Raw genomic sequence first — 21,903 nt, forward strand, 5'->3', positions numbered from 1 at the left:
TCGGTGCTATAAAAATGGATTAACTGTGGTATGTAGTCAAACAACAGAATGCCTCACAAAAACAATTAAGAGGAATTAACTATAGGACTTCATCAAATCTGACATCACGATTTAAGAAGCATCCTAATTTCAGAGATGTTAAATCATGAAAAAATAGAACAACATGTAATAAGCATGGCTATACCTATTCCTCAAAGACACAGTATTGGGTGAAAAATAAGTTTCAAAATTATAGATACAATGCATTTTCCCTTTAAAGTTTAAAAATACACAAAATAGTCCTATGCATTTTTAAAAATACACATATGTAAAACAAGGATGAAAACATGCACGTGAATGATACACATTAATATCAGGATATTTATCTCCTAGTGAAGAAAGGGGGAAGAATGAACAAAGGTTATAAGTTTTAACTATATCTTTTAGTATTTCTTCTTTAAAAAAAAATTAGGAATGCATCTTTTGCATAGTGAGTTTACGCTTAAAATACAGTAAATAAACATTGCTTGCTAAACATTCCTGAGAGATTTTACTGCTCTCTCACAGCAAGAGCAGAGAACGTGTGTGTGGGTGTATGTGTGTGTGTGTTGGGGGTGAGAGGAGATACTGAGAACTGAAACAAATACGGTGAAGTATTAACATCTTTTATATTTGGAGAATGAGATCATGATGGTCTGCTATATTATTTCCCGCATGCTGAAAATATTTTTTACTAGAAAAGTGAAAAAGTAAAATTTAAAAAGGCACCAAGTACAATGTAAAATGTGAGCTTTGTGAAGATTTCAGGAAGTAGATAATTCCTACATTATATAGATCGTTTCATAGAAAAATAAGAGACAGCTTTCCAACTCATTTTAAATGCTAGCAAAACCCTTCAGACCAATATGTGAGTAAGGAGAACACAACAAAGAGAATTACAATCTCAATACTTGACATGAACATAAGGATATTGAGTAAAATGCTGGCATGCTGAATCTAGTAGGATGACCAGGTTGGGTTAATCCTGCCAAAGCAAGCAAGAATGATTCTATTTATGAAATCTATTAATGTAATTCATTACACTTATAAATATATATTTAAAAAAAACATAAAGTGATATGCAAACATGGAATTCAACACACATTCCAGATTTTATTTTTTAATAACCCTGATTAGACAGAAATAGAAACTTTCTAAAACTGCAAAAGACAGAATGCTTTCTATCTAAAAATGCTCTGGAGATGCCAACCAACACAATTAGACAGGAAAAACATGATGTAAGTATCAGAACAATCTGAAATACTGACAAAACTGTTTGCAGAGAGTGTCACCTAACGAATCCAAGAGAATTAACTGAAAGACTCTTACAACTAGTAAAAGTTCAGCAAAGTGGCTGAAAACATAACACAATAGGTATAACCAGTTAGAAAATAGAATAACAACAACATTAGCAATGACAAAAAAACTTGTAAAATATATGTTTTAAGATGCAAAGCCTATTCTTATAAAGAAAATAATAAAACTACATTGAAAGGAAAGACTTTGAAAAAAATCTATCTCAGTGGGCAGACTCAATATTGTAAAGATGTTGATATTCTGAGCAAGAGAAAATAACCAGAATAGCCAAGAACAACAAATAAGACACTGTTAAAACTACATTTTAGGGAAATGTCTCAGACTAAATATAAAACCTTATCATATGGGTATAATAACTGCATTATATGTTGGTTATAGGCAAAGACAAAGAAGTCAATGACACATGAGTCCAAAACCATATCCAGGTAGACAAAGATATTTAGTTCATGATACTTGTGGCATTTCAAACCAATGGAGATAAAAGAAATTATGCAATAAACTGTATTAAGAAAAGCAACCACACACTTAGGAGAAAATAAAGTTAGAACACAATCACACACAATATACAAAAGTAGTCCCCAGATGGAGTAAATGGTTTAATGTTAAAAAATAAAGTATACATATTAGAAAACAGGAAAGTATTTTAAAAAATCTTGTAGTAAGCACAAAACTCTGAGGCCACAGTGAAAAACAGTGACAGATTTGGGCTCATGAAGAGGAAAAACTCCCATATTATTATGGAAATTATGATAGAAGACATCATTTGGGGATTCCCTGGCAGTCCAGTGATTAGGATTCAAATGCTTTCACAACCATGGCCTGGATTGAATCCCTTGTCAGGGAACTAAGATCCCACAACCTGTGTGATACAGTAAAAAAAAAAAAAAAAAACTTAAGAAGATAAGTGAGTCACCAGAAGATAACTTCCACAGGTTTAACAAGCAAGTGAATAATGTGAGAATATGTACAGAGCTCATGGAATAAGAAGTAAACTCATTTTATTATACATGCTAGCTAAAACCTACAGTACTTTTTGTAACAAAATGTAACTCGGTGTAGCTAAAGTCCATAACCCATCCCTACCTCCTCCCTTTTTGCCCAGAGATGAGGAACAACAATGATAAAAAGACAAACAGTTAAATAGAAAAAACAGGCAAATACGAACAAGTAGTTCATGGACTAGAAAGAGCCAATCAAAAAGAAAACATATATGACAATGGTCTTTCATTTGTAATTGGAGAAATGCAAATGAAAACAAAGTAATTTTTATCTGCTGACAGAAGTTAAAACCAGTATTAACTGGTAGACTTTGGGGAAAGCAATTTGGCACAACTTAAAATTTCAAGGAACTCCACAATCCTCTACATGGGAATCTATTTCTTACAGGAAATCTGGCACTTCAGCACAAAGACATACAGGAAAGATCATTTACTGCCTCATTTGTAACAGTGAAAAATGTAAAGAACTCAAATGCATAGAACATTGATTAAATAAATCATGGCATAACTACACAATGAATCTTATGCAGCTGTTAAAAGTGTGCAATAAACCCATATGTGTTGATAGCTTTATAAGTAGAGGAAAAAATTGTAGAAGGGCATAGCATGGTCCCACTTACATAAAAACAAAAGATATACAGGTATGCATGAGGAAGTGTAATTGAAATCCTGATCAGATGAAGGGTAATTTTCATATTTTGCTCTGAATGTGTGTTGTTTCCACCTCCTTTCTATGGTAAAATATTTAGGAAGTACATGTGTTAAGATTTCAAATCAAAAAGGATGTTCAACTGGCTGTTAGTTACTGTGAACACTGTCTTTATCTGACTAATGAAACTACAGAACTCAAGTCTAACAATTACTAATTATGACAGTCTGAGGCTTAATGACAAGGTAATTGCTTCTTCAGAGCAAACTACTAAGCTAATCTTAGAGTTAACTAATTGGACTCCCTATTTATAGCCTGTTAAACTGTATTACACACCCTTCTAAAGCTGTTGCATTACAAGTCCTAACATTAATAGTTTCCTAGCTTCTTTTGCTCTAAAAAGTCATGGCTAGCTCCCTGAACTGGCTTTGTAATTCAAAGCCCCACACCATGTTCTCACAAACTTTTGCACAGGTTATCTCCCCACTACCCAACCACAACTCAGAAAGCTCTCTTGAGCCAAGTTGATCTCACTTCCCACATGAACACTTCTAGTATGCAGCACCCTCCAAACATTCACATACCATCTATAAGGGGTGAACAGTATCACCTCCTCTCCAGGATTTTTATTCATGATACCTATAGGCCCTCAGAACCCTCTCCAGTACTCTTGCCTGGAAAACCCCATGGACGGAGGAGCCTGCTGGGCTGCAGTCCATGGGGTCGCAAAGAGTCGGACACGACTGAGCGACTTCACTTTCACTTTTCACTTTCATGCATTGGAGAAGGAAATGGCAACCCACTCCAGTGTTCTTGCCTGGAGAATCCCAGGGACGGTGGAGCCTGGTGGGCTGCCGTCTGTGGGGTCGCACAGAGTCGGACATGACTGAAGCGACTTAGCAGCAGCAGCATAGGCCCTCAGGGTGTGCAGAAGACTACCTAGTGAACCCAGTTAAACCCATCTATTCAAGAATGGAAATTGTCACGTAAATAAAATTTACATTTTTATCCATGACTTTCTAGGATCTCGGTCTGAAGCATTGTATATGCTTTCAGTAAAAAGAAAGCAGTATTTGTTTCAGTAAGTTATTAGTATTTGAATTCTAGTCCAAATGAGCAGTGTAAGGATCACTTCAGACCATCAACTCTGACTGGCTCTACCCTGTGAACTTCGGGCAAGTCTAGGTTGCTTTGTAAAATGCTGAAAATATACATTTCTCACAATGGGAGATACTGTAACAGGGTATCCAATAAAATGTGGCCCAGTATTGTGTTATCACCTTGACTGGGAAATTTCAACATAATTTGAGAACTATATCATGACTTCTTTAAGACTTATATTAACATTTATTCCATCAATTGGTTTGATGATTAATCTAAGATAGCAGAAAAAGAACACACCTGTGGAGTAACAACAGATGTGATCAACCCCTCTGGCATTACTTCCAAGATGAGGAATCTTGCATAAACCACTTTCTGATCCTCAAGTTCCCTCATCTGTTAAGGGGCATACCATCCACTACCACACTGAGCTAGTGAGGGAGGGCTACGTGAGATAGTACATGGAAAGCCTTTAGTAAGGTTATCTGGCACAATAAATTATCTGACTTCATCTTAAGTAATGTCATGTTATTTATCTACATTTTAATAAGGTAAATTTAGATTTACTCAACGAGTGTTCTTGACTACTAAGTACAAGGCACTGTGCCGTGTGCTGGAGATAAACTAGTGAACGGAAACCCCATCTCTGTCTTCATGTAACTTTCAATGTTGGAGGCAGTAAGACGATCCAAATTCCAACTGGGCTAAGAGGCTCTATAAAGAAGTCAACCAAAAGTGCATACAATACTAGGGTTTGTCCTCATCACAGAAACCTACAACGGCTTCCTCAGGGAAAATTCTTACTTGTTGTGTGAGTATGAGACAACTAGATACAGCAGAAAAAGGAAGAGGGCTCCAGGGACAAAGAATAGGCTATACTTTATCTTTTGAATGTCCATATCCCTTTATATGCACCCTAATAGCTTGCTTCACTTTCACTTTTCCCTTTCATGCACTGGAGAAGGAAATGGCAACCCATTCCAGTATTCTTGCCTGGAGAATCCCAGGGATGGCAGAGCCTGGTGGGCTGCCATCTATGGGGTCGCACAGAGTCGGACACGACTGAAGCAACTTAGCAGTAGCAGTAGCAATAGCTTGTACCTCTGTCAACTAGGTGTAAGGGAACAGTGTGGCTGACACAGACTAAGAAGAAAAGTCTGGCTAGACAGGAGTGACCAAAGATGCAAAGCTGTGTAGGGCGCATTATCCTGAAGGCAACGGTGGAGTGTTAAGGGGTTGCAGGGTTTACACTGCAGGATTTGTTGTTGCTGCTGCTGCTGAGAGGATCACTCTATTTCACGATAGTCTGGCTACACTGTGAAAATCAATTTGAGGTCAGGCAAGAGCAAATGTGACAGACAAGTTTGGAGGCAAAGACATGAGCACTTGAAGTAGAAAAATTCCAGGAGCAATCAGAAAGGGAAATCAACAGGACTTACTGACAGATGAGAATATGAGCATAAGACGAGGAGGAGGGAGGCAATTTCTAGGTTTCTGATTTGTGTTACTAGCTGAATGCTGGCTCTACTTTCAGATTTATGAAGATGACTAGATCCCGGAAGGAAAGGTTATGCATTCAGTTTTAGACATGTTCAATCCAACATCTTTTTAATTAAAAAATAAGAAATAAAAACAGATCCAGATCTTGCCATTCTCCTACTCATCAAAGACAATGGGTTCCCATCAAACTCTGAACAAAACTCCCAAGAGCACACAGGTATGGCCTAGCTCTTTGCTGGCTTCTGAATTTCCCTCTAGCTCTTTTATCCTTTGGTCACTTTCACTTCAGAAACACGGTCTTCTTGAAATCCCTAATGTGCTCATTCTTCCCTAAGGACTTTTTGTACTTAACTCTTCCCTTTGCCTGTAAGTCTTTTTTCCCCTCATATGGTTTGGTTTGATTCCCTCACTTAATCGAAGCCCACAATTAGATGTCACCTTCTCAGAGAACCTTCTTTGATGATCCTTTGTAAAACTGCCCTCCTGTTGAGAGTCTGGGCTGGAGGGAAAAGCTGAATGAAATCGTAGTCTTGCTGTGCTAAAGGGAAAGGCCTTCACATAACACAAGTCCCAAGACTTTTGAAACAAGTTTGAGTCTAACATAAGCTGCAACCCAAGTCCAGTTCCATGGATTGAGGTAATCAATGCCTAACAGAAAACAAAGCAAATTCTCTCCTGGGGAAAAAAAAAAAAATCACATCAACTTCAATCCTTCAGTTCTTTTATGCACATTCTCCTGCAACAGAGAAAAAAATTAAAAGCCCTGTAAGGTGAGAGAAAGAAATGTGACTAGAAAAAATGTGACTGATAATGAAGAAAAAAAGAATTAGGCAATAGCATCAGGTCCACAGATGATGAAGAGTTAGTTATATAATTCCAATCTCTGCCAGTTGCATAGTTTTATAAATGAGAGAAAAGCATAAAAAGAGACATTCAACAGAGAAATGAAATCTATAAAATATACCTGGACATTCTAAAACTAAAAAGTATAATGTCTGAAATCAACTAATTGGGTGGGTTACATAGAAGACTGGATGGGGCAGAAGACAGGCTTGATAAATCTGAAGATGGGTTAATAGAAAACATTCAAAACAGTGAAGCACAGAGAGAAAAACAAGTAGAAAGAACAGGGAAAGTGAAAGTGAATTGAAAGTCGTTCAGTCATGTCTGACTCTTTGAGACTCCATGGACTATAAGTCCATGGAATTCTCCAGGCCAGAATACTGGAGTGGGTAGCCTTTCCCTTCTCCAGGAGATCCTTCCAACCCAGGGGTCAAACCCAGGTCTCCCACAGTGCAGGTGGATTCTTTACCAACTGAGCTATCAGGGAAGCCGTATTTATAACGTATAATAAAGAGAGGAGTGATAATAGAGTAGAAGTAATTTGTGAGGGTAATCTTTCAAAACTGATGGAACACATCAATCCACAGCTTCAAAAGCTCAGGAAACCCCAAGCATGACAAATAAAATGAAAACCACTTAGCACAGTCAAACTGCTAAAAACAAAGATAAAGAGAAAATCCTAAAAGCAGCCAGAAAAGAAAGACATGTTACCTACAAAGAGCAAAAGGGTTTTAAGCTGACTTCACAACAAAAAACACAGAAATGAGAGGACAAGAGAACGCTAACTTTTAAGCTGCCAAATAAAACTGCCCATCTGGAATTCCACATCCAAGGAAAATACCCTTCAATAATGAAGGTGTGATTAAGCACTTTCAAACAAACAAAAAAAAGCTGAATGAATTAACTGCCCCAGACCTGCACCATAAGCAATACTAAAAGTTCTTCAGGCTGAAGGAAAATGAAATAAGATGGAAGCACAGAACTATCCAAATTAAAAAAAAAAAAAGCAAAGAGAAAATTATGGGTAAACAACTAAGAACACTGATTATTGAAAGCACTGATATTCTGACATTTAAAACCAAAAAATATATATAAAATATAGAACAAAGAGTAGAAGCACAGCAAATGAAGTTGAACTGTTTTCAACTTCTTGCATTGTTCATAGGGTTGTAAAAATATGAATACAGGGTAGACCATAGTAAGTAAAATACAGATATTGTAATCTGCAGGTAAACCACTGAAATAATAACACAATCAGGTATAACTAAAAAGCTAGTAAAAGAGATAATATAGCAAGAAGTACTTTACTGAGCCAAAAGAAGGTAGGAAAAGGAGAAGATAAAGGAATGAAGAAAAAAATGGCAAAAAAGAAAATACAAATAAAAGCTACCATATCAGTGATTAAACCAAAAATAAATAGCCTAAAGACTCTAATTAAAAAAACAAAAATTCTAAGACTGGATAAAAGAACAAGACCAAAGGATAAAATGTTTACATAATACACGCTTTTAAACATAAGGACACAAACAGGTTGAAAATAACAGGACAGAAGTTCTGTCATGCAAAGAATAGTTACAACAAAACTGGTATGGCTGTATTGATTATCAAAGCCAGCACGATGTATTCATACAGACAACAAATGACATTTTATAAAAGTGTCAACTTCATCATAAAAATGTAACGATCCTAAATTTTACTGAATAACATAGCTTCCAAGTGTATAAAACAGCTTCTCCTCCAATCATTTCTACTCTCTATCCCATTTGTCTTTTTCTAATCTCCACACTTTCCACCATATATGATATTAAATACTGCTTGTTTTTCTCCTTATTCCCCCACCTCTTTGTGGAGGACGTGAGCTCTGCAAGGGCAGAGACTTACTATCCTGATCATACTTGTCCTCTGTAACCAGCCTAGCACACAGTAGGAATTCAATAAATATTTGCTGAACACATTAACAAAACTGCCACTACATTTCTTAATGCTTACTTTTGAAGTTGATACATTTCTTTTCTTCAGTTGTGCAATCATTTAAATAATACTTAGTAAATCTCTGTTGGCCAAGATTTTGCATGAGAAGTTCAAACAAAAAGTTTTAAAAATGTTACTAGGAAATATACTTTTCTCTTCACAAACCAAAGGCTCCAAAAGTAAAAATCATTAAAATATGACCTCCTCCACTTAGTAAATATTTAAATGTATATGTATATAGATTCACATAAATAAAATAATACAATTATATATTAGCTTTCATGTTTATTCAACTTCACAGAAAATCCAAAAATGTGTCTGAAAATTGGTTATCTACCTAAATACCAATTGTTCATTATGGTGACATAATACTATATGGTAGGGGACATATGCCTAAGTTAAACAAATTCTTAAATTCCTGACATTCTTTAAGTGGGCAAAAGGAAATCTTAAAAATCAAACAAGTTGTAAGAAAATACAGAAAGTAATTTAACCTTTAATGCCTGGAACAAGTTTTACAGCCACATTTGTAATTTACATATACAGTGGAGATCACTGAAAAAGCTTCCTGTTGCACTGCAGCAAGAAATTTTATTATAATGTAGATTAAATGGATTTGCTACAGAGTGCAGCAAGATAACCTCACTGAAGAATTGTAAGATTTTCATAGTGGAACTTGTTACAGTGAGTTAACTATTTTCTTAATTTTATACAGTACATATTTTCAAAATGAACATTATCACTGAAGAGTTTGCTAACCACTGTTAGCAATTAATGTTTTACACATACGTAATTTTACTTTAGTTATAATATGTGGCTCTCCAAATGTTAGTACATGAAATGTTAAGTTTAAACATAATATAAGATAATCCCCTAAGATGACTCAGGACATCAAAACTTTGATCATTATTGCACCTATTTTTCTACAGAAAAATGGAAAATTTACATTGTAATCCTCCCAAAAAGTGAACAGACAAGTTATAAAATCACAGATTCATTGGCATTGAACAAAATCTACAATGAGCATTTTGTGTGAACTAATGTACAGAATTAAATGTGCAATGAAATTTGGTTAACTATGATCATGCAAATAAAAATCCTCCACAATCATTTTTTCATTATGTTTTATAAAATGGTCTTAAAGATATACTTCCATAAACATTTCTGGTGCAATTTAGTCAAAGACAAAAATACAAAGCTATCCCTTATTCTTTATTTTATAGATTTAAAAACATGCCTTTGTACTGCTGAAATAGAAATAGCTTGTTTGGGAGAACTGAGCTAATGACACGTTTAAAAACCAGCTGTATCTTGGTCCAACATTAGCTGCCTTGATATATAGCAGCCTCCCATTATCACTGGTGTCAGTACTGTTGTAAATGAAGAACAGTTAAATACTGAGAGATTAAGACACAATTAAAAAAAAAAGACACAATTCAAAACTTTTTTTTTAAAAAAATAAAAGGCCCTTTCATAAACATGAAGAAATTTTTAAAAGAAAAATAATCACGTCAATTGTGAGTATACACTGGAAAATAGTAAACATCATTTTCCAAAATAGTAGTTTCTTTATTATATCCCCCATCTATTATAACCAATCTCAGAAATATACCTTAAACATAATGGTATATTTAAATGAAAATGCTCCATTATTCACTGTGATAAATAAGTTAGAATACGATTTTCTTTTCTGATGGTAACCATGAAAAAATGAAAGAACAGCACCTGAAATACTAAATGAATTTAGGTAAGCATTAAGTCATACCCTATATGTTTTGGTGGAAAATACAGTTCATAAAACTGTATAAAGGATACTGCCTTTGTTTCTGTATTTTGTAGATTACAACAAAGAAAAGAAGAAAGATATGCTCTAAACCCAAATAAATTTCCACTTCTCTCAATCTGGACAAGTGGAATTTCATTCAAAGTTCATAAGACTGTGGTACCTACAGTAGCTCATATAGTTGGATATATCACTCCCACCCAGCCCCCCCCCCAAAATTTTTGGCTCCAAAATAAAGTACAATAATAAACTCTTGATGAAAAACTATGTTATGGGGCAGTCTATCATATACTATGGCTAAATATGAATTTACAGAAAAGAGCACATCCCATTTTCAGCACTTTTTTTTCCATAAACATGCAACTCACTATAAAATACAAAACACTTGCTTTCAAGAACAGCTTTATAAAGACACACTGCATCAATAAAATTTTTTTCTTTCTGATTAACTTTACACTGTTATGGAGAACTGAAACATTTCTAATGTGTATATATCAGATTTTATATTATAGTGTAATAATTTGCATTTTCTGAACATAATGTTCAAGAGGAAGTATCTATACACAATAACATTCTAGACTATCAGAAACTATTTCAAATTACAGAATTTTATTGATACAGTAGATTAATAAAAACTGAAAAGGGATGATAAAACGGGATAAAGAATTCAGTACATTATTTTAATAACACACTCTTTAAAATTAAAATATTTTAAATCTCTCTCTTTTTAAAATTTTCATTGCCATGAAAGGCCAGAAAATTCTGGGACCAATACTGAGGTGTAAAATAACTGAACAACTTCAGGACTGTTTCACCATTTGTGTGGTGTCCTCCCGTCAGAGGCATGATTCAGGTGTGATGGCAGACCACTTAGCACCTCTGCAGATTAAGGATGCCTGGGAGTAAACACCAGCTAAGAGACGCATGGGAAAGAGAGCATTTCAACTCTCCAACAAACAGTGACATCAAGAAAATGACACCATTCGTTGAAAAAAAAATTTTTTCACAGTAAAATTGCAGAGAATACAAATACAAACACTGACAGATTACTGCTTAAGATCTATCCTAACAAACTTTTCAAATCAATAGATCCAATGAACAGTTGGGCACTGTCAGTTTAAAGCCGCAGATAAAAGCTATACAAGCACTTTAGAAGTCAGAAACATTAAAAAAAAAAAAAGAAAAGAAAAAATATATTTACAAGTTTCTTCTTTATTTTATGTCTACATAGCCATCGCACATTAGACTCTTTCACAAGACTCCATAGTCAATGTTGTCACCATGCGCATGGCTGAAGCATGTGACCACAGACACGAGGTCATCAGAGTAAGGTCCGACTGTCCACTCTTCAGCAGTCCCATTTTGTGCATCAAAGGCTTTACTCAGCCTGAAGCTTGACAACCTTTTTTTTTCAAAGCTCTCACACAGAAAGTTATTAACGGCATCTGTTCATCGCCTTTCTCTTTTAGAACCTCGCCGCCGCACCTTGAAAGAAACATCAACAGGTGTAATTACCATTGTTTTATAACCAATTATTATTCTTAACATGTTCCTAATAGTCCTTCCTTAAAATCTTTCTCCTACATTAACTTTCTGCCTTAGCATCATATACTTAGACCTATATAATACATGAATGCTCATAAATAGCCTTTCCCAGGATTAGCAAAAGAGAAAATATTTTACTTTTCTGTTTAATAATTTTAAAGAGAAATGAACAGAAGTCAGTGTCAACAGCAAAAAACAATGACAAATATCACCTTGTTACTTATGTGTCTGTAGTAAAGGAAAACATCTGATATTTATGAATTTAGGCTTATAGCTACCTTTCTCAGAAATTACCTATTGAGTTTGGATCATATCTATCAAAAACATAAAAAATGTGGCAAGTACTAATGAAAGCATAAAATTTCAGATAAAATAAGTTCAGTATTAACAAGAGGAACACAAACAGAACAGGATTTTAATGTAATTAATTTATAGTTTAGTTCTCCTTGAATGAAGCCATCAGTTACTATGTACTCTTCAGCCTTATTTTTATACCTTCCCTCCATAAAAACCCTTTACAAGCCAAACTAGTTTGAGACCATAATTCAACATTTTTTTCTCTGGTCTTCAACTAATTCAGATAAATGAATCCTGATGCAAATAGAGGTGCTGATTATATTAAATAAGACAGAGAGGCAGGGGTCAACTCTGGGGCTTGATCATAGGACACACGTTTCTCAAAAAAAACCTGAAACTAGCTGAGCTGATCCACATATTCAGCATGAATATTAGCAACACACAGCTCTTACTTAGATGCATCAATTCTATTTCTTCCAAAGAGAAAAATCGGAGATGTGACAAAGTCATTCATTATTTTAAAAAGTATCTTAGGAGGCATCACATTCCTACTTTTGTGAAAGAAAGGTCTATTGCCAATTTTTATGAATTCCAAACGCTAATTTTATTTGAAGACATGACTTTATTCTACACGACTGACTAACTTCTAGTTGCTGCTGAGAAACTAAAAAAAAAAAAGTATATGAAATATTACCAAGTGTATATATATAAAAGATACTGGGAAAACTCAAATGCATGCGGTGTCATCCTGAGACTATCACTTGCTCTTCTCCGTATTCAGCTGTAGACTAGACATTTACACTTTCACTAGGCTACGTCTATTACTCTCACTTGGTTTCAGGTTTTCATAAATGATATTTTCTCCACAATCTAAGCTGATAGATGAACTAACACTACAAACTAATGAAAAAATATAGAGAGAAATATTCAGAATTATTAAGTAACAGCAAGTGCTAAAAGAATCTGACCACTTATCAAGTCTAATTCTATTGAACACATTCCATACTATCAGACACGGCACTTTAAAAAACACATACATTTACTGTAGAGACTTCCTCTTCCTCTGTTTCTTCCTGTGGATTTTCATCATTGACAGGAGAGCTACCCTGAAACACATCCATTTCTTCACTTGAGTCATTTTCTTTAGTAGCTGCTTGTTTAGAGCGTCCTACACGGCTAGAGTAAAACACAGGTAAAATAAAATGAACACTGTGATCTTTAAGTGGTAGTTTACTTCATAAGAGGGCTTCCCTGGTATACCGCTCAGCTGGTAAAGAATCTGCCTGCAATGCAGGAGACTCCAGGGTTTGATTCCTGGGTTGGGAGGATCCCCTGGAGAAGGGATAGGCTACCCACTCCAGAATTCTTGAGCTTCCCTGGTGGCTCAGACGGTAAACAATCTGCCTGCAATGCAGAAGACCTGGGTTCGATCCCTGGGTTGGGAAGATCCCTTGGAGAAGGAAACGACTACCTCTCCAGTATTCTTGCCTGGAGAATTCCATGGACTGACAGTCCATGGGGTTACAAAGAGTCCGACACAAATGAGTGACTTTCACTTTCTACTTTACTTCATAAGAGGAAATGCTTTTAAATACTTCATAGACTTTGCTTTATTATCATTTTTACCCTCAATTACTGTGTAAGCCAAGAAATATTTTTCTTACATTCTAAATCCTAAACCAGTACCTAACCCTAGAATGTTACATATAAAAAGATCTACCAAATAACAAAAGTCAGGGTGACTGAAACCAATGCCATAAAGGATTTTAAAATATAACCCAAAGTCTACTCTTCCTTTTATCTTTCCCAAGTCTGTGTAAAAGGCATCTATGTCTACTGAGTCACTCAAACCAGAAAATTTAGAATCTTCCTTAATAGCGTGCAATTCTTTATCTGACCCAAAGATTCTACTTATAAAGAAATCTCAAATCCCTTCACTTCTCTCCATCTTCACTGTTGCATCATACATATTTTTAAACCATTCTCATCTTTTGCCTCTCTACAAGTAATCTTTTAAAAATATAAAATAGCTGATGTCACGCCCCTGAGAGGCCCCTACTGTACTGAGAGTAACTGCATTAACCTCCTTGATAAGTACATAAGGACCTATAGACTGGCCTTGCCTACTTGTCAGTTCTCATCTCTTTCTACACCCCAATTCCCTGAAACTGCAATACAGCAAAAACTGCCTTCCTTTGGCTCTCTGAATTTGTCAAGATTTTTCCCACTTCAGAACCTTCCAAAACAGTGTTCCCTCCACCTGAAATGTTCCTCTGCCTACTCTCTAGAAGTCTAACTCCTACTGTTCTCAAGTAATCAACTTGAGAAATCAGTTTGTTCTCAAGGAATCAACTTTCCAAAGAGAAAAGTTCCCCAGCCCTCTCATTACACTCTCTTACAGCACCCTAACTTTGTCCTCCAAGGTACATTTCACAACTTATTATTCCACACTCATGTGTGATTATTTAATAACTACATCCCCATTTAGATGGTATGTACTGTAAGGATGTCTGTTTCCTGTCACTATATTCCTTAGCACCTAGTACTCTCTGATACATAGAAGACACTCAAAAATATGTAACAGATACCACCATTTAATTAAATGTATGTATCTGTTGGTATTTAATTTTTAATTTAGAATTTCCTAATCATTTCTATAAGCAATTGAATATACATACTGTTTAATCTGTCCTCAAACCAATTTACTCAAATTTACTTACCTGATTCAGTTTTTCAGAGTTAACAGAAGAAAATACAGGGAAAAGAATACAATCTTGCTCAATTCCACTGAGATCAGAACAAGAAAACAAGCAAATCGTAACATAAGTGATAACACTACCTCTAAACAGGGGCTTTCCAGTAAAAAGAAGTTAGGCTGTTAAGACAGGACACAGACTCTCTTTCTGTGTTGATTTTTTTTAACAGAAAATACTTGCTTCATTTAGAATATTCCCGTGAGGAGGACTTGTGTAATTTTACGAGATAACATGATAATCATATAAGCCCTTAATTTTATGATGCCCAAATATAAACAAATTAAAGTTACAAGCATGAAAGATATTTACCCTGTTATTTTCTTGTTATAAAATTAATCATCGCAATTTAAGCTTAGGAATTTTTTTTTTTTAAACAGTGATTTTTCATGGTTGAATACAAACACACTTACAAAGCTGCCGCAAAAATGTACTTACCTTTACTTTTTACGTGAAGGAAAAAGTAAATGGAAAAAGGTAGGAAGTACTGGCTAGACACTCAGGTAACTTTTCCTACGGAATACATAGGAACAGGAAAAACTATGAACTGAGCGTTTAACCAAGGTGTGCTGGCAACTCTGAAAAGTCAAGCCACTGAAGTGTGGGATTACTTTCAGAAAAACTGCAAAATTTCAAACAGACAATACGCTACTGTTTTTGCTTTAAATGAGAAAAAAGTGCCAAATTTACAAATTACAACATTGATGCCCCTGCCACTTAAATAATTTTGGGCATAGATTTGTTACTGTAACTCTCCTATAAACATGTACTTGTGCGAACATCCAAAACTATCTATATGTAGATACAGATGTGTTCCTTTGATTAGAAAACAAACAGTATCAAGACATCAAAAGCTTGAGATCACTATGTGATAATTTCCACCCATGTAATTAAGGAAAAATGATGCCTGTTACTTTCCTACACTGATCAAAGAATGAAAGCAAAAGTGTATAAGCTATTTTTTTAAAGCTGCTGAGGAAAGATGGAAAACCTGTGGTGTGGAATAACAAGAAAATGTGGTCTACGCTGTGATTATTTAAAGGTACGCCATCGTCTCTTTAGGTACCATAAAGTGTGTACTGGAAATATAAACTATTTGGTATTTGTTTATAACCATTTGTCTAAAACCTATAAAAATGTACAAATGTCGGCAAAGGATGATTGGGATATCAATCACCTAGGTAAGTTTACAAAAATTTTATCTTACCTAGTGTAATGGGCTAAATATATGGGTGGCTCAGACAGTAAAGAATCTGCCTGCAGTGCAGGAGATCTGGTTCGATTCTTGGGTAGGGAAGATCCCCTGGAGAAGGGAATGGCAACCCACTCCAGTATTCTTGCCTGGAGAATTCTTCCCTAGAGAATGGACAAGGGAGCCTGGTGGGCTACAGTCCAGGGGGTCACAAAGAGTTGGACACAACTGAGCGACTAACACTTTCACTATGTATTGCTACACTTAGAAATGCATGAATTCTTGCAAAATAATTTGAAACTGGTTTGAAACTTAATATTATTTACAACTTACACATTTTTGGGGGGTTGTGAAGGTGATGGCCTTTTTGATGGTCTTCCTCGTCCTTTCTGTGGTGTGGACTGTGTGGATTCAACTGCACTAGTGTCAGGAGACTCTGCTCTGCTTTGGGGAAGGCCCAGATGCAGACAGCATCAAGTTATGATTTACAGTACAGTAACTGAATGCATGCAGTTTAGAGTTGCACACACTTACCTCTGCTGTGCTCTCCTTGAAGTCCGGTGCTGTTTACTTTTTGACTTCTGCTCTGTGTTTCCACTTTGTCTTTCTTCTTCCTCCTCCTCTTCTGCTGTTGAAGGTCCAGACTTTTTTTTGCTTCCTTTTTTGGATGTTTTCATCGTTGGCTCTTCTTTGGGTGTAACCCCACCGAGAGGTTTTGGTGGTCGGCCTCGTTTACCTTTTTTTGGTGGACTGTTCTGTTCATCCTCATTTTCTAGTGTATCTTCTTTGAGCCTCTTTTCCTCAGGCCACTGCTGCTCGTCTGACTCTGAAGCTGTATGGCCTCTCTTTCGTCCACGCTGACTGCCTTTAGGCTTCTGTTCCTGTACCAACTTGGAAAGGTCATCCATGCCTAATTTCTCTTCTGAATCTGTAACAGGTGTCTTTTTCCGGCTTCTAGGTTTGTCCAATTCAGACTAGGAATAAAAGCCACGATTTCAAATATAAAACTTAGTATACATTATTAGTGTGTGTGTGTGTATATGTTCAAGAATAAACAAACAAACAAAATATGTTATCCACTTCAGTCATAAGAATGTACCTAAATAAGGTATAGAGATTTTAAGCATGTCAGAACCATAACTACCTACTTGCTTTTATTAACAATTTTCTAATATAAAACATAATCTGGGGTAAGAGGGTAAATTTTTATTCTTACTCAAGCTAGAGAGCCTCAGACGAAACCTCTCAAGATCAGTAGATGATTAGATAATAAATTTTTGATGAAAAGCTAGTCCATTAAAAAGAACATTCTAAATTCAACACTTAAAAGGAGTCATAGTTCCGTACTCATTATGAAGAACTGCAGTTGTTTCTTATTAGCATCTGTTGTCTCTACCAAGTTTTAATTGGCAACTTACTTTCAAATATTTCACAAATGTCTATACTGTTTTGGTAACAAAATCAATGTATTTTCTTGAAAAAAAAAAATCCATCTGGTCTACTAAAAAGAAAAAAAGCCAAATTCAATGCTTAAATAACAGACAACTACACTGAGTATAGTGGATCTGCATTTGATAGTCAATTTAAGTAATCCTAATTTTATCATGCAGTGTATATTAATAAGACATAAATATCAACTATGTAATGCATCATGCATACACATCATAAAAGAACTATTTTACTTCATAAATGGAGGTTGCAAGATACAAAAGTTAAACATATTCATCATTTATTAAAAATTCTGAAAACACTTCTGAATCAAAGTTATTGCTTCTTCCCAGATACAACAACAAAATACAAAAATCAGTGAGTTTCAAATTTAATATAAAATCCCAGTCTACATTCACAGAATTTAAGCCTTGACTTGTAGATGGAGATTCTTTAAAGAGATTCTTCAAAGAAACCAGGAATAGTATGTATGAATTTCTAATTTTCTCCATGGGTATACCATGTGTGTAAAACATATAAAAACATGTTTGTAGTACTAAGTTAATTTCCAAAAGGTTTGTTCCAATTTACATTCTTAAAACATCAGTGAAAACAAAAATTATCTGATTACTTATAATTCTTCACATGTTTAATTAGTCATTTGTGTTTCCTATCTGTGAACTGCCTAATTATGCCCCTTGTCTGTTTATTGGAGTTTGAGTTTTAATCTACAATATTTTACACTTTTGTGTATATTTTAAATTTTATTTCCTGTTCATTGTGAACTGAATTGTGTCCCCACAAAATTCACAAGCTGAAGTATTCTGATATTCTTTGGAGATGGGGTCTTTGGGAGATAATTCTAAGGTTATGAGGGTGGGGCCCTCATGATGGGATTAGTGTCCTTAGGAAAAGAGACACCAGAGAGATCTCAGACTCTCTCTCTCCACCAGCTTGTTGTTGTTCAGTTGCTCAGTCATGTCCGACTCTTTGCGACCCTGTGAACAGCAGCACACTGGGATTCCCAGTCCTTCACCAGCTCCAGAAGTTTGCTCAAACTCATATTCTCTTACCACTAGATAAGAACATAGCAAGAAGGGAGGGGTGTGTGTGTGTGTGTGTGTGTATGTGTGTTCACTCATGTCCAACTCATTGTGACCCCATGGACTGTAACCCACCACACTGATCTGTCCACATAATTTTCCAGGCAAGAATACTGGAGTGGGTTGCCATTTCCTACTTCAGGGGGTCTTCCCAACCCAGGGATTGAATCCAGGGTAACCATCTGAAAACCAGGAACAGAGATCCCATCAGCAACTGGACTGGCCTTTAATCTTGGACATTCCAACCTCCAGAAATATGAGAATATTTGTGTTGTTCAAACCTTCCAGTCTATGGTGTATTGTTATGGTAGCCTGAACAGACTAAGACATTATCATATCTTGTTTTAGAATAGGATGTGAGTTGAGGTTCTAAACTGTTTTACCTACTCCCACTGCCAAAGATACATTAATCACTTCAAAATCACTGATATGTTATGCTTCCTTTACTTTGTATTATTTTTCAGAAACAGTAATGTTTCTAGGTATTAGTAAAATACTACTCAACAAAAGCACAGTATTTTACTAATTATAACTAAGTATGTTTGTGTTTGGTTGGGCTGATTTTATCATTACTCCTTTTTTGCATCCATTTATTCTACCTTTGGGCTTCCTTGGTGACTCAGTGGTAAAATACACCTGCCAATGCAAGAAGACACAGGTTTGATATCTAGTCTGGGAAGATCCCCTGGAGAAGGAAATGGCAACCCACTCCAGTATTCTTGCCTGGGAAATCCCATGGACAGAGGAGCCTGGGGGCCTATAGGCCATGGTGTCACAAAGAGTTGGACACAACTTGGCAGCTAAACAACAACATTCTTTGCCATGCACTTAAAATCACACTGGAATTTTACAATGATATTTTCACTTAGAACTGTCATCTTTTTTATTCATTTATCCCATGAAGGAATATGGCATGTCCTCTCTCTCTTCTATGTTTCTCAGTTTTGATGTTTTCTCCACATAGGTTCCTCCTACTTCTTTTTAAGGTTATGTTTAGATCCCTCTATCTAATTTCATTGTAATGGTTATCGCTGTGAAGTAAATCTCTTTTCCCCCAAGTGTCTATCTGATATAAAGTAAAATGACCAGAGTAAAGTTAGTTGTATAAATACCTACAAACATACATCTACCCTGCTAAATTTAGTTTTTCTATTGCTTCCCCTTAATTTTTTTAAGAGTATAAAAGTAAATGTCTCTTCTTTTTCATTGTCATACTTTTGGTTCCTATTTCATGTCTTTCAGAACTGGCCAAATATTCTAGAACAATAACAGTGGTGATAACTGGTTGTTTGTTTTGTTCCTGATTTTGAATAAAAATGCTTCAAGTATTTTGCCTTTAAGAATAATAATTTTTGGAGAAGGAAATGGCAACCCACTCCAGTATTCTTGCCTGGAAAAGTCCATGGACAGAGGAGCCTGGTGGGCTGCAGTTCATGGGGTTACATGACTGAGCACGCGTGCATGAGGGTGGAGGGAAATGGGTTGGTAGCAATAAACTGGTAGAACTAAAAAAAAAAAAAAAAAAGAATAATAATTTTGACCAAATCACTGACTATTGATTTAAACAGATAAAACTTTTAGCATATAATGAAGTATGTTTCTAGCATTAATGTACAAAGAGTGCTCTCATTTGCCAAGAATGAAATTTTATTTATATCTGCTTGGCATGATCTGAGATTATTTTGTTAGCATCTTTTATTTAGGATGCTGACTTGCTATATAAAAAGATTTTTTAGCATTTAAATTAATCTTGCATTCTGGGAATAAAAAAGACATATAAATGTTTGGTTTTAATTTGTTAGTTATTTTTCTAGAGTTTTGTACATAAATTAAAAATTAACTGTCATTACTTAAAGAAGGGAAGAAAAATATTAAAATAAAACTAAAGTTTCCAATTATAAATATTATAATTCATTTTGATGTCCAAAGATCTGAAAAAAATGGTTGAATTCTTAATGTTCTGGAAAAGGCTGGTGGTAAAAAGGAAATTCAGTATCTGTTTTCTTGACAGTATCATAAAATAATCTAGCTTCCTAAAGCACTAAATGCTCTAATTTTTCATTTTGTACTGTACTGTTTTCAGAACAGAGGGGGTATAAAATCAACATCAGAAGTAGGAAATGGGGACAATGTTAATTGTAAAACTAAATTATTACTGTTCAGTTGCTAAGTCGTGTCCAGTTCTTTGTGATCCCTGTCTTCACTATCTCCTGGAGTTTGCTTAAATTCATGTCCATTAAGTTGGTGATGCCATCCAACCATCTCATCCTCTGTTATCCCCTTCTCCTCCTTCTCTCCTTCTTTCCCAGCATCAGGGTCTTTTCAAATGAGTCAGTTCTTCATATCAAGTGGCTAAAGTATTGGAGTTTCAGTTTCAACATCAGTCCTTCCAGTGAATATTCAGGGCCGATTTCCTTTAGCATGGACTGGTTGGATCTCCTCGCTATCGAAGGGACTCTCAAGACTCTTCTTCAACACCACAGTTCAAAAGCATCAATTCTTCAGGGCACAGCCTTCTTTATAGTCCAACTCTCACATCCATACATGACTACTGGCAAAACCATAGCTTTGACTATACAGACCTTTGTTGGCAAAGTGACGTCTCTGCTCTTTAACACATTGTCCAGGTTTGTCATAGCTTTTCTTCCAAGGAGCAAATGTTTGGAGCCCAAGAAAATAAAGTAAGTCACTGTTCCTACTTTTTCCCCATTTATTTGCCATGAAGACTGGATGCCATGATACTGAATGTTGAGTTTTAAGCCAGGTTTTTCACTATCCTCTTTCACCCTTATCAAGAGGCTCTGTAGTTCCTCTTTGATTTCTGCTGTTAGGGTGGTATATCATCTGCATGTGAGGTTGTTATTTCTGCTGGCTATCTTGATTCCAGCTTGTTATGCATCAAGCCTGGCATTTTGCATGATGTACTCCGCATAAAACTTGAAAAAGGAGGGTGACAATATACAGCTTTGTCGTACTCCTTTCCCAATTTTGAACTAGTCCATTATTCCATGTCCAATCTAACTGTAGCCTCTTGTCCTGCATACAGGTTTCTCAGGACAGGTAAGGTGGTCTGACATTCCAATTTCTTTTAAGAATTTTCCAGTTTGTTGTGATCCACACAAAGGGTTTAACGTAGTCAGTGAAGCAGAAGGAGATGTATTTTAGGAATTCCCTTGCTTTTTCTATGATCCAACAGATGTTAGCAATTTGATCCCTGGTTCCTCTGCCTTTTCTAAATCCAGCTTGTACATCTAGAAGTTCTAGGTTCACACTCTGCTGAAGTCTAGAAGGATTTTGAGCATTCCCCTGCTAGCATGTGAAATGAGCACAACTATATGGTAGTTTGAACATTCTTTGGCACTGGAATGATAACTGACCTTTTGCAGTCCTGTGGCCATATTTTAA

The 21,903-nt window shown here is 35.6% G+C and overlaps 1 protein-coding gene across 9 annotated transcripts in view; it reads right to left on the reverse strand.

Moving 5' to 3' along the window:
* Positions 1-11,372: 11,372 nt before the first annotated feature.
* The window catches only part of PDS5B (PDS5 cohesin associated factor B), a 173,471-nt gene continuing 162,940 nt past the window's right edge, over positions 11,373-21,903 (reverse strand). For 4 of the 9 annotated variants that reach the window (XM_081549212.1, XM_081549210.1, XM_081549213.1 and 1 more), the window contains exons 32-34: positions 16,502-16,941; positions 13,060-13,198; positions 11,373-11,665 (exon numbers count right to left, since the gene is read on the reverse strand). In XM_081549212.1, the coding sequence (XP_081405338.1) occupies positions 11,630-11,665; positions 13,060-13,198; positions 16,502-16,941 (615 nt within the window). In that variant the 3' untranslated portion in view covers positions 11,373-11,629. Of the gene's footprint in view, positions 11,666-13,059; positions 13,199-16,300; positions 16,409-16,501; positions 16,942-21,903 lie in introns of all 9 variants that reach the window. The other 5 variants (XM_081549209.1, XM_081549207.1, XM_081549208.1 and 2 more) reach the window with 2 other exon arrangements.

The sequence above is a fragment of the Giraffa tippelskirchi genome, chromosome 12 (genome assembly GCF_054371585.1).
Source record: "Giraffa tippelskirchi isolate mGirTip1 chromosome 12, T2T-mGirTip1v1.2.pri, whole genome shotgun sequence".
NCBI lineage: Eukaryota > Metazoa > Chordata > Mammalia > Artiodactyla > Giraffidae > Giraffa > Giraffa tippelskirchi.